The sequence below is a fragment of the Mustela lutreola genome, chromosome 5 (genome assembly GCF_030435805.1).
Source record: "Mustela lutreola isolate mMusLut2 chromosome 5, mMusLut2.pri, whole genome shotgun sequence".
NCBI lineage: Eukaryota > Metazoa > Chordata > Mammalia > Carnivora > Mustelidae > Mustela > Mustela lutreola.
This window is the reverse complement of record NC_081294.1, coordinates 60,840,246-60,855,593: the sequence shown is the minus strand read 5'-3', so window position 1 is coordinate 60,855,593 and position 15,348 is coordinate 60,840,246. Positions and strand designations below refer to the sequence as shown.

The window sequence follows — 15,348 nt, the reverse complement described above, 5'->3', positions numbered from 1 at the left end:
ATAACAACATCCTCTACTAATAATGAACTTTTTATTAGTTGTAGACTTGATGAGGAAAGGTCTGGTGGTTTCCAGTTGGTTCAACTTTTCATTTGCCTTCACCATTTCTTGTTGTTGACTCCTGTGCCATGCTTAACTTCTTCTTGGAATGTACCCCCATCCCTGCCCCAGCTAAACTGCAGAGGCCTTTTCTGATCACTTCTTCTAGAGAAGCCACATTTAATCATTCTCCAGTCATTCTACTATTTGACATCTTTGTTTAGCACTTGTCATGACTTGACTTTTTTGTGTGTGCGTGTTCATTTATTTATTGTTTATCTTCTCTCTCTAGATTCGAAGCTTCACATAAGTAGAGACCTTATCTGTCTTGTTCCCTTTAATATGGTCAAGTACCTAGTATATGCACAACTGATAATGAATGAATGAATGACTTGAGAGTCATTACAAAAAGCAGCTTTTTGTAAGTCCTGCACTTGGTCTCTGTATGTAAAAGTATGGTGGGGGGTGGTGGTGATGGTGGCTGGGTAATTAAAAAGACAAAATATAATCTCTTTTCTCATTTACCTTTCTCTTTCCCCATATTATAGCTGACCTGAAACTAAAAATGCTGATGGATGATAAGTACCAGTTTTTTTTAGCATCATGACAAGCATATTAGGTGAGTTATTATTCCACCACTGATTGAAATTTTTTGTACCCCCCTCTCATTTTTTTCCAGAGGCTAAAGCAGAACTGAGACCTGCTTGTGACCCAAACAATAACTAAAAATACCTCTTTGCAGGTCTATTATTGTTGGAGAAGGAGAAACCCAAGCGGTTACTTTCAATAGTCTCTTTTCTTGAAGACACAGAGTGTGATTCACCTGCCAAACTGTGACCTGTATTAGACAGACAGATCCAGCAGGGTGGTGCGGTGAAGAGGAATGGAATTTAGAGTTAGAAAGACTCCTAGATCAGGCTTTTATTAGTTGTGTGAACTTGTGCAAGTTTTTTCGCTTCTCTGAGCCACAGCTTACTCATCTGTATAATGAAAATATTACCCAGCTGATTTAATCAATAAGTACTTATTGAGCTCTTACAATATGGTAGATTTTGGGAATAAAGTGGTACTTCACGACACTGTTCCTGGCCTTTGGAAGTGAGCAATCAAGTAGAAAATCAGGACAAATAGCACTATTATGGTATGTAACCCATGGTTCTGAGAAAGATAAGGGCGAAGTACATATCTTGAAAACAGCTATGACAGCGTCAGGCACAGAGTACTTGTCCAAAGTCATACACTTGATAAGTGGTAGTAGCTCTGGGACTTATTCAGTATTCCCTCCATAATGCCACCCCATCAAGACTCCCTTGAGTGCCTTGTGAAAATGCAGATTCTAGGCCCAAGACCACACTTTGAGAACAACAAAGCCACCTGCAACTAATTCAAAAATTTTAAGTATTACTACAATGTGAGATAAAAGAATGTCAAGCCAAACTGTAATAAGAAAAGACAAGGCTTCAGTTTCTGTCCATGAAAGATTAACTGTTATGAGAATTTTTTTTGTTCTGCCATAAACAACTAGAAAACAGAAAAAATATGAAACATTTTCCAATTATTGCACAACAAGCAGTATAGGGCTATTAAACCAGAGAGGAGGGAAACAAATGAGGTTACACCTACACAGTCACTGAAACTTATTGCCCCAAGGAGTTTCCAGGCTACAGGCCTGGAAAGGGGAACCCAAACAAAGCCTATTAGTCTCACTGCATTGAAGAGTAACAATTTGAACTTGGGAAGGGTGAGGCAGCTAGAACTCATGGGATAGAGTTTCAGAGAGTGGGAGACATACATTGAGAGAATTCTGAGAGCTGTAAAGGAGTCCTCTCTATTCAGTGTTTGTATAATAACAGAGATATATAATACATGTGTAGCTAGAGTTCCAGAAGGAATGGAGATAGAGGGAAAAAGGTAGACTGTTATTATCTGAAGGCAAACTGTGATGATATTATTTGAAGGTGTAGATTATAAACCCTAGAGTACCACTAAAAATAAAGAAGTCTGGCTAATAAACTCAGAGGATATAAAATGGATTCATAAGAAACAGTTAATTAATCCAAACCAAAAGAAGGCAGGAAAAAACAAAGTTCAGTCAAATAAAAAGAAAACAAATACCAATATTATAGATTTAAACTCAAATACACTGGTAATTACGTTAAATGTAAATGGCTGAAACTAATGAGAAGGCAAGATAGTCAGATTTGATATAAAAGTATGATCCACCTATATGCTGCATGCTAGGCAAGTATGTTCTATGTCCATGTGAATATGTTAGATTACACGTCAAAGAATAAATAAGATTGCAGATAGATTAAGGACCGCTAATTAGTTGAGTGAAAAATAGGGAGATTATCCTGGAGTATCTGGATAGGCCCAATGTAATCCTGAGGGCCCTTAAAAGTGAAAGAGAAGACATCAGAATCAGAGGGAGATGTATCTATGGAAGAATGCTTATAGATGCAATCTTGCTGGGGGCCATGAGGTAAGGAATTTAGGTAGTCTCTACAAACTGGAAAAGGCAAGGAAATGGAATTTCCCCTAGAAAGGAACATAGTTCTTCTGACACCTTCACTTTAGCACAGTGAGACCCATGTCAGATCTATGACCGAAAGAACTATAAGATGAGGTGCCTGGGTGGTTCAGTTGGTTGGGCATCCCACTCTTGATTTTGGCTCAGGTTATGATCTCAGATCATGCCCTGCCTCAGCTCTGAGCTTACCTCTGCCCCTCCCCCACTCCCCCTGTCTCTCAAATAAATAAATAAATAAAATCTAAAAAAACAAAAAACAAAAAACAAAAACCCGAATAGCTATAAGATAATAAATTTACATTGGTTTAAGTGAGCAAGATTGTAAAAATTGTTACAATATCAATAGAAAATACCTGGTACCTATAGGAAACCAACTTTAAATATAAAGACACAGGAAGATAAAAAATGAAATGATGGGGTACCTGGGTGGCCCTGCCTTCAGCTCAGGTCATGATCTCAGGGTCCTAGGATTGAGCCCCATATCAGGCTCTCTGCTCAGTGGGGAGCCTGCTTCCACGTGCCTCTCTGCCTACTTGTGATCCCCCTCTGTGTGTCAAATAAATAAAATCTTAAAAAAAAATGAAATGATGGAAAAAGATGACATAGTAATCAAAAGAAAGCTAGAGAAGCTAGTAATATTAGACAAAGTACTTTTCAGAAAAAAGTATCACCAAAGATAGAGATCCTTTCATGATAAAGGGGAAAACTCATCAAGGGACAGAATAATCCTAAATATTTACATACCTAATAACAGAACTTTAAAATGCTTTATATCAAAACTGATAGAACTGAAAGGAGAAATGGAAAAACCTATGATTATAGTTAGACTTAAGCACTTCTCTCCTGGTAATTCATAGGTTAAGTAAAAAACAAACAAACAACTAATAAGAATGTAGAAAACCTGAATATTATCAATGTCTTAGATCACTATATGACATTATTCCTGATAACAATGGAATGCAGTCATTTCAAGTGCCCATGGAACATTTACTGTATTCTGAACCATAAAAAAGATATAATAAATATAAACATTATAACAATCATTGAGCATATCCTATGACCATAATGGAATTAAACTAGAATCAATAACAGATTCAGAAACACCTCTGGATATACTGAAATTAAACTGTGCCTCTCAGTAAAATCAGCAGGACAATTAGAAAATATTTTTAAAGTGAACAGAAAAAAACCCCCAAATACATAAGAATTTTGTGACGAATAGCTTTAGCAGTGCTTAGATGAAAGCATTAAATGTGTCTATTAGCAAAGAGGAAAGGTCTAGAATCAGTGATCTAAGTTTCTATCTGAAAAATTAGAAAAGGAAAAGCAAAGTAAAGTGAGGGAAGGAAATAATAAAGGGCATACATGCAGTCAATGAACTAAAAGACAGAAAAATAACATAAAAATCAATGAAAACTGAAAGCTGATTCTCTGCAGTAACACTGGTAAATCTACAGCCAGAATGATCAAGAAAGACAAAAAAAAAAAAAAAAAGAAAGGACACAAATTGCCAAATTCAGGGATAAAAGAGGGAATATTATCCTACATCTTACAGAAATCAAATTGTAGAACAATGGGATAATATGAATAATTTTATGTCAATGTCAGATGAATTTCAGATGAACTTTAAAGGAATTTCTCCTTTAAAGATCCAAACTACCAAATGCTACCCCAGATCTAATAAATAACTGGAGTAGCCCAAATCCATTAGAAATGTTTAATTTGTAGTTAAAAACTTACTTAAAAAAATCTAGGCCTAATAGCTTCACTGGGGAGTTCTATCAAACATTTAAGAATTAATAACAATTTTACACAAACTTTTTAAGAAAATAGGAGAGGAGGGAACAATTCCCAAGTCATTTTATGAGGGGATTAGAATGACACCAAAACAAGGCAAAGATATAGAGGAATAGACAAAGAATAAAAGATACGGAAGAAGAACTATAGAAAAACTACATAACACATCAATATCTGTCATGAACATAGATATAAAAATCTGTATCAAAACTTTAGAAAGCTGGATTCAGTTTATATAAGAAGGATATATGTTTTAACATAGGGTGGAATGTAAGATTGGTTTAATATTCAAATATCCATCAATGTGATGATCAACATTATGTAATGTATAAACAGAACTAAAAAGAAAAACCACATGATCATCTCAGTAGATGCAGAAAAATAATTTGATAAAATTCAATATTCATCCCTGATAACCCTCAGAAAACCACAATGGAAGGGAATTTTCTCAACAAGATAAAGAGCATCTATGTAAAAACCTGCAGCTAATGTTACACTGAATGGTAAAAGAATGAATGGAGACATTTCCTTGAGGACAAGAAAAAAATGTCTGCTATCATTATGTCTATTGAACATTGTACTACATGTAGGTCTTAACCAGTGTGATAAGGCAAGAAAAAAATAAAAGCCATACAGATTGGAAAGGAAGAGATAAACTGTATTTATTTGCAGATACATCTATGTAGAAAATCTTTTTTTTTTTTTTAAAGATTTTATTTATTTATTTCACAGACAGAGACCACAAGTAGGCAGAGAGGCAGGCAGAGAGAGAGGGAGAAGCAGGCTCCCTGCTGAGCAGAGAGCCCGATGCGGGGCTCGATGCCAAGACCTTGAGATCATGACCTGAGCTGAAGGAAGAGGCTTAACCCACTGAGCCACCCAGGTGCCCCTATGTAGAAAATCTTAAGGCATCTACAGAAACCACCATAATTAATAGGTCAGTTTATCCTGCAGTAAGGCTGCAGGATATAAAGTCAACATACAAAAAAATCAATTGCAATTCTACATGGTAGCCAAGAACAAAAGGGTATTAAAATTTAGTACCATGTACAATACCATAAAAAGGTAAAATATTTGTTATAAATATAACAAAATATGTACAAGTCATACATTCAAAGCTACAAAAATGCTACTGAGAAAAATTGAGAAAGATATAAACAAATGGACAGATATGCCATTTTCAGGAATTGAACATTTAATATTGTTAATACATCAATTGCCCCAAATTAGGCTAGAGATTCAATGCAATCCCCACCAAAATTCCCTTATTCTTTTTTTTTCTCTAACATGCGAAACTGACAACCTGACTCTAAAACTTACATAAAAAGACAAAGGACCCAGAATAGTCAAGATAATTTTAAAAGAAGAAAACAAAACTAGAGGGCTATGCTATATGAGTTTAATGCTATATGATCTTAAGACTTACCAAAATGTTAGGACAAAAAGTAAAAGTCAGAACAGTATAGAATGGGCACAAAGTAATTCAACAGAGAAAGGATATTTTTCAACAAAAGATCCTAGAACAACTGAATGACCTTATGTTAAAAAAAAGCTTTTATCTCATACATAATACTATATACAAAAAGTTTAACTGAAATGGATCATGGACCTAAGCATAAGAATAAAAAACTATAAAACCTGTGGAAGAAAACATAGGAACAACCTTTCTGGCCTTAGGTTAAGCAAAGATTTCTTACGCTTGGACCCAAAAGACATGAACTATAGAAGAAAAAGAAAAAAATTAGACTTCCTAAAAAAAAAAATTAGACTTCCAAAAAAAAAGATACATGAATGGCAAACAAGCATGAAAAGATGTTCAAATCATTATTCAGTAGTGAAATAAATATTAAAACTACAATGAGATTCTTCACACCCACTAAGATGGCTAAGACTTAAGATTGATAATAGCCAAGTGTTAGGGAGGATACAGGGAAACTAGAGCCCTTATACGTTGCTGGGGAGAGCAAAATGGTCCAGTCACTTTGGAAAACAGTGTTGTAGTCTTCTTTTTTAAAAAAATAATGTTAAAAATACACTTGGCATACAACTCAGAAATCCCATTCCTAGGTATTTGTCCACAGTAAGACTTGTACACGAATGTTCATAGTAGCATTGTACAAAATAACCAAACAATGGAAACAACCCAAATAGCTATCACTTGGTGAATATATAAATAAATTGTGATAATCCGTATAATGGGATAACACTCAGCAATAGAAAGGAGTAAACTGATTCGTAAAACTACATGGACAAATCTCAAAGGCATTATGCTATATCAAAGAAGCCAGACACAAAGGTTTATACATCCTGTGTTTCAACTTAGACAAAAATCTGGAAAATGCAAACTATAGTGAAAGAAAGTAGATGGTGGTTCTCTGGGGCTGGGGCTGGGGGGAAGGGATTGATCAGAAGGGCACAAGAGAGCTTTTTGTGGTGAAGAAAATGTTCCATATCTTGGTTGTGGTAGTTTATGACTGTACATACATCTGTCAGTAGTCACTGAACTGCTCACTTAAAATCAATGAGTTTTATTATGTGTAAATTAAACCTTAATTATACCTTAATTAAGCTGATTAAGAAAAAAGCGCTACATCAAAATGTGAAAAAAGGGCAGTCTCTCGCTAGCAAGTAATAATTATAAAATAATGTTTCAATTTGGGTACACAATCTTTTCCCCTTTTAAGGATGACCATCTCACCAAGTATATACATTAAGAGAACACAATCAAATTTTTCTTCTGGGAAGTATATTCTCTGTGATACTTACCAAGAGTAGTGAGTCCCTCTGAGATCGATGTGAGAACATACAGGAGTACAGGAGGCTCCAAGTTGGTGATGAAGCTCATGTGGTCCTGGGTAAGACATTCCAGGAGTGGATAGTAAGACTGGCTCAGTTTCCGATATTGCTACAACACAGAGACAACTGTCAAGCCACAGGAAGGCAGAAGTCATGTTAAGGTCTAGTGGAAACTGCCATTTATAATACTGGAAATTGTAAACTTACCTAAACACAAATATATAAAATAAATAAACTGAACAAATGACATCAGAATTCACAATTCAGTATTTAAATGGGTTCTAAAAGGAATCTCTTGATCTCTAGAAATCCTAATTTGAAGCTATAGCACAGTAAGTACTCTCAATTTCACCTTACATGGCTAACACTTAAATCCAAATAAAATCTCTGTAGTATGGAATTTAGAAGACTGAATTATTTTTCTGGATGGGGATATTGTAACACTGAACAGTACCTAATAGTGGCTATGCAGCCTTTTTTTTTTTTTTTTTTAAAGATTTTATTTATTTATTTGACAGAGATCCCAAGTAGGCAGAGAGAGAGGAAGAGAAGCAGGCTCCCTGCTGAGCAAGAGCCAGATGCAGGCCTCCATCCCAGGATCCTGGGATCATGACCTGAGCCAAAGGCAGAGGCTTTAACCCACTGAGCCACCCAGGCCACCCCCGACTTTTTTTTAAATGAAGGTATTTGCTGTTATAATAGGATATGATAACATAGTCTGTTTTACTTACAAATGCCAACCCACCAAACTAAATTATGATTTGGCCAATGGCTTAATATTTGCCATATACTATAGACAAAAGCTAAGTGCATGAGAAAGATACCTGGAAAACTTTAAATGGAACTCAAACCAATATCAAGGAAGCATAACACTCATAAGAGAAATAAGCCAGAGCAATATTTATTAAAGTGGGATTAAGACCACTTCCATAAGATCACACGGGATGCTTATTAAAAATGCAGTTTCCTGATCCCCACTCCAGGCTCACTCAGGAAATGCTCTGGAATGAGGTAAGACAAGCATTTTAAACATGCACGTTAAGGGAGTCCTATGCACCCTTAATTTTGAGAATTATTGGTTAGAGATTTGCTTGCCTGTTAGAAAAAAAAGATTAGCGCAATTTCTGGAGCTACAGTCAGTTTTTCTGGATATTGAAGAGTCCTGTCGATGAGAACCCACACCTGATCTCAATCAAGTTTCTACTTTGTAATTTCTGTTGTATGGGTAGCCTTCATTGAGCATCCCATTCAACTACTGAGGCTAAACCACTCTGGCTTGAGATGTGGTTCTAAGACTAGCTTAGAACAGTGGAAAAGGGTTCTGCTAGTCCATTCATCCATTCCTGTCAAGGAGCATTTCTTATATGGGCTGACTTAACAAATGCCCCCTAGATCTTACTTATAACCTTGGTAGGGAGCAGGTGGAAAAGCCTGAACTAAGCCTGAGCACGAATTTGGCTGTTACGGAAGTAATTAGTGGAACCACATTGGGCATATATTAGCTTTTATGTAACCAGGCAGAGATGTTTAAAAAAAGTCTGATAATGACACAGCTCAGTGGAGGAGCCTGGAAATTTAAATTTCCAACAAGCACCTGAGGTGATTCTGATGGGCCTCAAAGTTTGAAAACCACTGACATAAATCATAGAAACTAGATGGTAGAGTTGAAAAGGGACCTAGAGATCACTTTGTTTAATTTACTAATTTTAAAGGTGAGGAAATTAAAGCCTGGAGAAATAGAGAAGGTGATTTATTCAAGGTAAATGACTAGTGAGTGGCAGAGTAGAGACTATGCGCCCGTATGCTTAACTCTGAGTTCAGCACTCTTTCTGCCATACCAGAATTTTCACAGAAAGGAAGGCCAAAGAGTAGGGGAAGTAGACGGAGGAGGAGGAAGAAGGAAGAAGGAAGGAAAAGATTCTGTAGCCAATCCTCCATTTCTTCTCCAGGAAACAGACCTTCTTTGAATTATTAGCATAGTTGTAAGAAATTCATTGAAACTGCTAATTACATTTTTCTCTGGCTGTTGAACCTGGGGCACTCTGGATGACCCATCTGACAGACGTGGTAGCTGCAGCTCCCGAAAACTGTACATTTAATTATGTACACAGAACCACTATGGTCGTTCAAATTCTGTACGTTGAATCAAGACGCTGTCCTAAAACATAAAATGTTCTGGTGCTATTCTAACTCCCCCGGCCTCATTACAACCACTTCAAGCCCGTGGTGGTGTTACTTCACATTTCACACAAAGACTCCCATGACGCACAACTGCTTACCAGCAAGTCGCTGTGGGACACTGACAGCAGCATTTTGACAAAGGCCTGGAGTACATTGTCAAAATGGTTGTCCCCATACAACTTGAAGACGCCAAAGCTGACATAATTTCCACACAAGGCAGATTTGAGAGCTGAATAGCAGATGGAGATGCCCTTGAGTTTCATTGGATAAATCTGATCTTTTGAGAGGCTCCCAAGGGACAGGATCTGATTACCTGTTTTAGGGTAAAAGCAGAAAGAGAAAGTGATATAAGGAGATGTAATTCAAAGCAGTTATAAGGCACATTATTTAACATTTTCATTTTACTGCTAAGGTTCACTTCCTCCGATCATTGTTTGAAGAATTACACCACCCGCGTGGTGAAAAATATCAATATATAAGGCAGTTTACCTGAGAAGTACAAATGTCCTAAGGAAAATCAATCAAGGGTATTGGAAAAGTTTTGTATTTTTATCTGGATGGCGATTATTGTATGATTATTATATGAATACATAGATTATTATATGAATACATAGATATAATAGGTGATTATTATATGATTATTATAAGAATACATAAAAATTGAGTTCATTCATTAAGATTAGCTCACTTTATATACTTTTATATGTTATCTCTTCTTCAATAAGATGTTAAGAAATAGGAGTAAATAACCAACTAAGTCAAGAGAAAAAGGCAGCCTAGACTGAGCTATAAGTTACTCTAAACTCTGGGATGAATTTTCAACAATTTTACATGAATCTGATCTTGAGTTATTTCACTTTTAGGAGCCTCACAGTTTCGGTATATGAATTAGATGAAATAAGACACATAAGTTCTTTGCACAGTGCATAACAAATGTTACTTCCTTTTTTCCTTACATGATTTTTTGGAAGCTCTCAAGAGATGATTGTTTAAAAACTGTACATAAATTCTATGTTGACCATCAGAAGACAAAGAAATGCTTATATAATCACCTTAAGATTTTTTTTATAGTAGTTAGTATTTATAACCAACAATTTCTGTTTTTGAAATGTGTGCTAGGTAAGACATGTTTCTAGGCAATATCCAAGAACGTTGTCCAAAAAACTATAAAGTCATACATGTTTCTTACCTCTGTCTTTTCCTATTTATGTGAGTACTGCTTTTAAAATTGAAACTAAATTCAACTCAGAATATTTAGAGGTATATTGTGGTGTGGTACTGTATCAATCGGGCTACATAAGAATTATATTTCCCAGAACCCATTTCCTTGTATGGTTGTGGACTAGAATTGGGCAAAAGAGAAATCATGTGAGATTTGAAAGGTCCCAGTGATGTAGCAGCCAAGTTTTTTCAAGGTCACTGTAACAGTGAGAAAAAATGGTAGAAATGCCACTGGGTTTCACTTTGTCCTTGTTCTTCTGTCCTCTGTAACTAGAACTACAGCCTTGCTGATGAATGATTCCAAGACCATCACCAACTACTTGGCAGCAAACTTCCAGAATGGCAGCTGTGCAGAGGCAACAGTCTTCCACTGACAGCTATGCTACACCAGTTCCCTCTCACCCCACATCCTTTCATGGTCCCACACCAGCAGCTTCTAGTGTGGGACTTCCTGTGAGCTCCAACTTGTCTATCCATGCCATTGTTTCAGGAAGGCTGGTGAATGATTTTTCTCCTGAACTTTCAATTCTCCCTTTTAACCTATTTTCCCATCTTCCCCCAACATCTAATTCATGAAATAAATTCCCTATTCTGTAAATGTCACAGTGCTTGTTTCTCCCTGTTTGGGCCCTGACTGATGTGTCTACTACAGAAACCACGTGTACTAATGGGTTAAGAAGGACCAATATTAGGGACGCCTGGGTGGCTCAGTTGGTTAAGCCACTGCCTTCGGATCAGGTTATGATCCCGGATTCCTGGGATCGAGTCCCATATCGGGCTTCCCCCACTTTGTGGGAAACCTGCTTCTCCCTCTCCCTCTGACTCTCCCCCTGCTTGTGCTCTCTCTCTCTGTCAAAAAAATAAATAAAATCTTAAAAAAAAAAAAAAGAAGGACCAATACTTCTGGTGGACCATGAAACACAGATCTGGCTCATGGCAAAACTTTCCTCCCCTTGTTATGCCTTGCTGAAACATCTCCGTGGGCAGGTTTTCTTCTGTACATCCCTATGAGCCCACAAGGCTTTGCTTATAACTTAAACATGTAAATGACAATACCTGACCAACACCTTTAGACTAGAAGGCTCAGACAGATCTTGGGATTTCCTCCATACAAATTCCGTACCCTCTCTCATGACCTCAACCTAACTTACCTTAGAGATCTATAGTAAGTTCTGTAAAGATTCAACTCAATATGACCGCATTTACTTAACAGCTGCTACTTGTGAGATGCTAGGGTAAATAAATGAATGAAATAAAATCTGTACTCTGAGGAAGTTCAGTCTGGTGAGGGAAAAAGATCTATAAATCAAGAATCCCATACAATCTGACAAACACAGAGAGCTGTGCTAAAATGTTAGGAGAACAGAAGAAGAGATCGACTTTGGGCAGGAGGGCAGTGGGGAAAGGCTTCACAGCACAGGTTATTTCTCAAGGGTCAAACACAGTTTTCCAGGAAGACTTGGAGGGGGAGGAGTGTGCACCAGGTAGATCAAACACATGGGTATGGAGGTCTGAGAAAGCAAGGTGTTGAAGAAGAAAGTTCTCAACCACTGCTATTCTACCTTTGCCTCAAATTCAGTACAAACCAAGGTAGGCATACCCTCACCCTCTCTTTCCCCTTAAAAGAAAAGCACTGCTTACGTGTGATGACAAGAGCTAGGGTAGTTTGGGGGTATGCATGGTCTACACATTTGGTTTGCTGTAAAGGCCAGGGTCAAAGGGAGAAAATCAGGTCACCTTTTGGGGCCTTTTTATGCTGATGTCCTTATAGGAGAATTAAAGGTCTTATATTCTGCAGCAAAAGATGGAAGAGGCAGATCTAGAACTGTGACAGGAGAGAAATTTTGATCTTAAAGTGTTGGATAACCTTCATTAAGGATTACTTATTTAGAACTGCAACTTTTATTTCTGTGCTAAAGTTGCAACTTCATATACATAGCTTGCCTTTAGGCTGTTTCAGACACATCTGTGTTAATTTATTTTAATTAAATAAATTAATTAGTATGATGGTTACCATCATGATTTTGGCAAAGTGGAATGAGTAATACTTTCGAAATAGGAAACTGCATCTCACTGTGCTCAAGGGCCTCGGCATTCTGTGGTGGTGATGAAGGATCATGGAAGAGAAGGCTCGGCCAAGTTACTTATTCACTATAATTCAACTCTGTTCAATATGTGTTATTGTTCAACAATACTTAATTGAAATTGGATGCCCTGCCCTCATATAGCTTAAAATCTTGCAGTCAGATTCACATGACTGTAAACAAAAGTAACAGGGCCGAAGTTTGGTTTTGAAGTTCCTTTAGGGGTGTGACAGTCATCCTTGCTTCCCTGTTGCACCCCATGCCTGGCCAGTCCCACCTCCTTCCTTCCTTGGAGATGGAAGATTCTGGAAAGGAGATCTCCATGATATCAACGGACAGCTGGCAGTGAAGGCAGGGTTGGCCTGCCTGCCACCAAAGCCAGTGACAGTTGACACTTTGGTACCTCTGTCCCAGCACAAAAGAAAATGATCCTTTCCTTAATGAAATAAAGACTTCCAGAGTTTAGAATCAAAAGGAAAATCTCTAATTGTTTCTCACTGACTATAAGGCCATAACTGCATGCAGGGGAATGAGGTACTGTTGCATTCTTACCATTAGGTCTAGCGCGAGGGTGGGGGTTAGGGTGGGTGCAGAGGCTGCCCTAGGCCTCAGGGAAAAAACACTGTGAAGTGAACAGATGATCTAGCCAAAGGCCATCCTGGGCAAGAGTTGGGGACACACGTGCCATGGAATTGCTTTTGCTCTAACTTGGTACAGGCGTGGCAGGAAAAGAAATCTCACTAAATAATGAGGGGGAAAAAACTGAGAAGCACAGAGGACTCCTGATACACAGAACTCAGCTTATTAGAAATATTTTCCTCATTATTAACTTACATTGTTTGGTTTTTTCTTTTTTATATTCTCTGTCCTTTTCTGAGAAACCATTTTTGTTGTTGCTTTGGTTTTTTGGGATTAGATTCCAGCATTCAGAAGTGCCCTTCTAGACAAGTCTCAAGATCTAGATTCAGAGGATTTCCATTAAAAAATGCAAAATCTCCTCTTCTACACTTTCATCTTCTCAATGAGGCTTATCTCTGGCACTTTACTTAATTTACTGTAACATGTTTTCTAATCCCTGGTACTTCTAATATTCCTTCTCCTTTCTTTCTTTCTTCCTTTTCTCCATTGCACTTACTACCTTCTAACATACTAAATAATGTCTTTTACTGCTTTGCTCACAAATGTATCTGAAAAGTCCGGAACAGTGCCTGCTGTTCCCAGGGTATATCTGCTGAATGAATGAAGCTCACAGAGCTAAATGTACAAAGTTGCTTACTGACACAAAGAGTCCAGTAGTGAAAAATTACATGTTTATAAAAAGTTACATTTATAAAAGGGGAATAAACAAACTATAGTATGACCATAAAATGTAATATTTTACAGCTATTTAAGAAGCTACGGTAAGGACATCTAGCTGGCTCAGTCAGGGCAATGTGTGACTCTTAATCTCGGGGTTGTGAGTTTGAGCCCACATTGGTGTAGAAATCACTTAAATAAATAAACTTAAAAAAACTTAAAAAAAAAGATATGGTAAATTTATATATATATTAATATGGAATATATATAATGTATATACTAATATGGAATATTTATATATTAATATGGAACAATTTATATATATTAATATGGCCATGATATAAGTAAAAAAAGGCAAATTACATATAGCAAGTGTATTATAATATCACTTTTGGAAAAATATATCTATATACACACATAAAAAAGTATAGAAAACACACACTAAACTGTTAATCATGCTTCCCTCTGAATGATGAGATCATCAGAATTTTCACTTTCTATTCGCTATAGCAATTTTGAAATTCTGCTGTTTGCTAATACCACGCTAATATATTATATTCATAGAATTTTGTAAAAGCTACCATCTGCTGGAAATACATCTTCAAACTTCTGGGCCTTATCCTATTCCTTCAAAAGCTACTTCCTTGTTTGACACCTCAGTTTGAGTTAGAAACTTCTTCTTACGCTTCTCAAGCATAAACGTGAGCATGATGCAGCCTTAAGTCTTCATTTACTTGATTGAATACCCTGCTGGACTCAGCGTCATCAAGGGAAGAATCAGTAAGATTCTTTTTTCTGTGTGTCTTATTTCTTTTCCTATTCCTTGTAACTTTCACAGCATCAGACACATAGTAAATGCTCAATAAATGCTAGCTGCCTGGATGAAAGAATCCACTAAACAGTGTACATGTGTCTGGAGATCACCTTCACTTATCTGACAGCTTACTCAGTACTTCCTGCTTGTGTGCAAAGGGGAGCTACATCCAGCATGTGTGGATCTGGCGTGGATCGTGTTCCTTGAGGTCTTGCTTTTGTAAGCCACCTGATCCTGGTGCTGGGATCCTCAAGGGGTTGATCATTCCACTGCCTTCAGAAGACTTTCATGAGCTTTACTGTCCTACTCTCTACTATTTTCTTGTCACTCTGTCACTCCAAGCAAGTTTCAGATAGGATCTATGGCCACGTGCGTGTTCCTGGACAGTTTGTTTTCCAGAACTATTATTTCCTGGTGACATTTTATGAAGTCTCTAGTTATTTCAAGACCAATGCATTCTTCAACCATCTTTTTGTAGTCATTCAAACATAAATATACAATCATAATCCTTTATTCTTACAATGCTTCTAATAGTACACGGCAGTAGTTTCCAAGTTCTTTAAAAAAAAATATGTATCACCTTTTCAAAA

At 37.0% G+C, this 15,348-nt stretch overlaps 1 protein-coding gene across 7 annotated transcripts in view; it reads right to left on the bottom strand.

Annotated features, from left to right (window-relative positions):
* The window catches only part of RANBP17 (RAN binding protein 17), a 315,477-nt gene that overhangs the window by 31,632 nt on the left and 268,497 nt on the right, over positions 1–15,348 (bottom strand). For all 7 annotated transcript variants that reach the window (XR_009353860.1, XM_059174293.1, XM_059174291.1 and 4 more), the window contains 2 exons: positions 9,442–9,656; positions 7,133–7,271 (listed from right to left, as the gene is read on the bottom strand). Coding sequence is in view for 6 of the 7 variants with exons in the window: in XM_059174293.1 (XP_059030276.1) it covers positions 7,133–7,271; positions 9,442–9,656 (354 nt within the window). In the remaining variant the exon portion in view is untranslated. The remainder of the gene's footprint in view (positions 1–7,132; positions 7,272–9,441; positions 9,657–15,348) is intronic.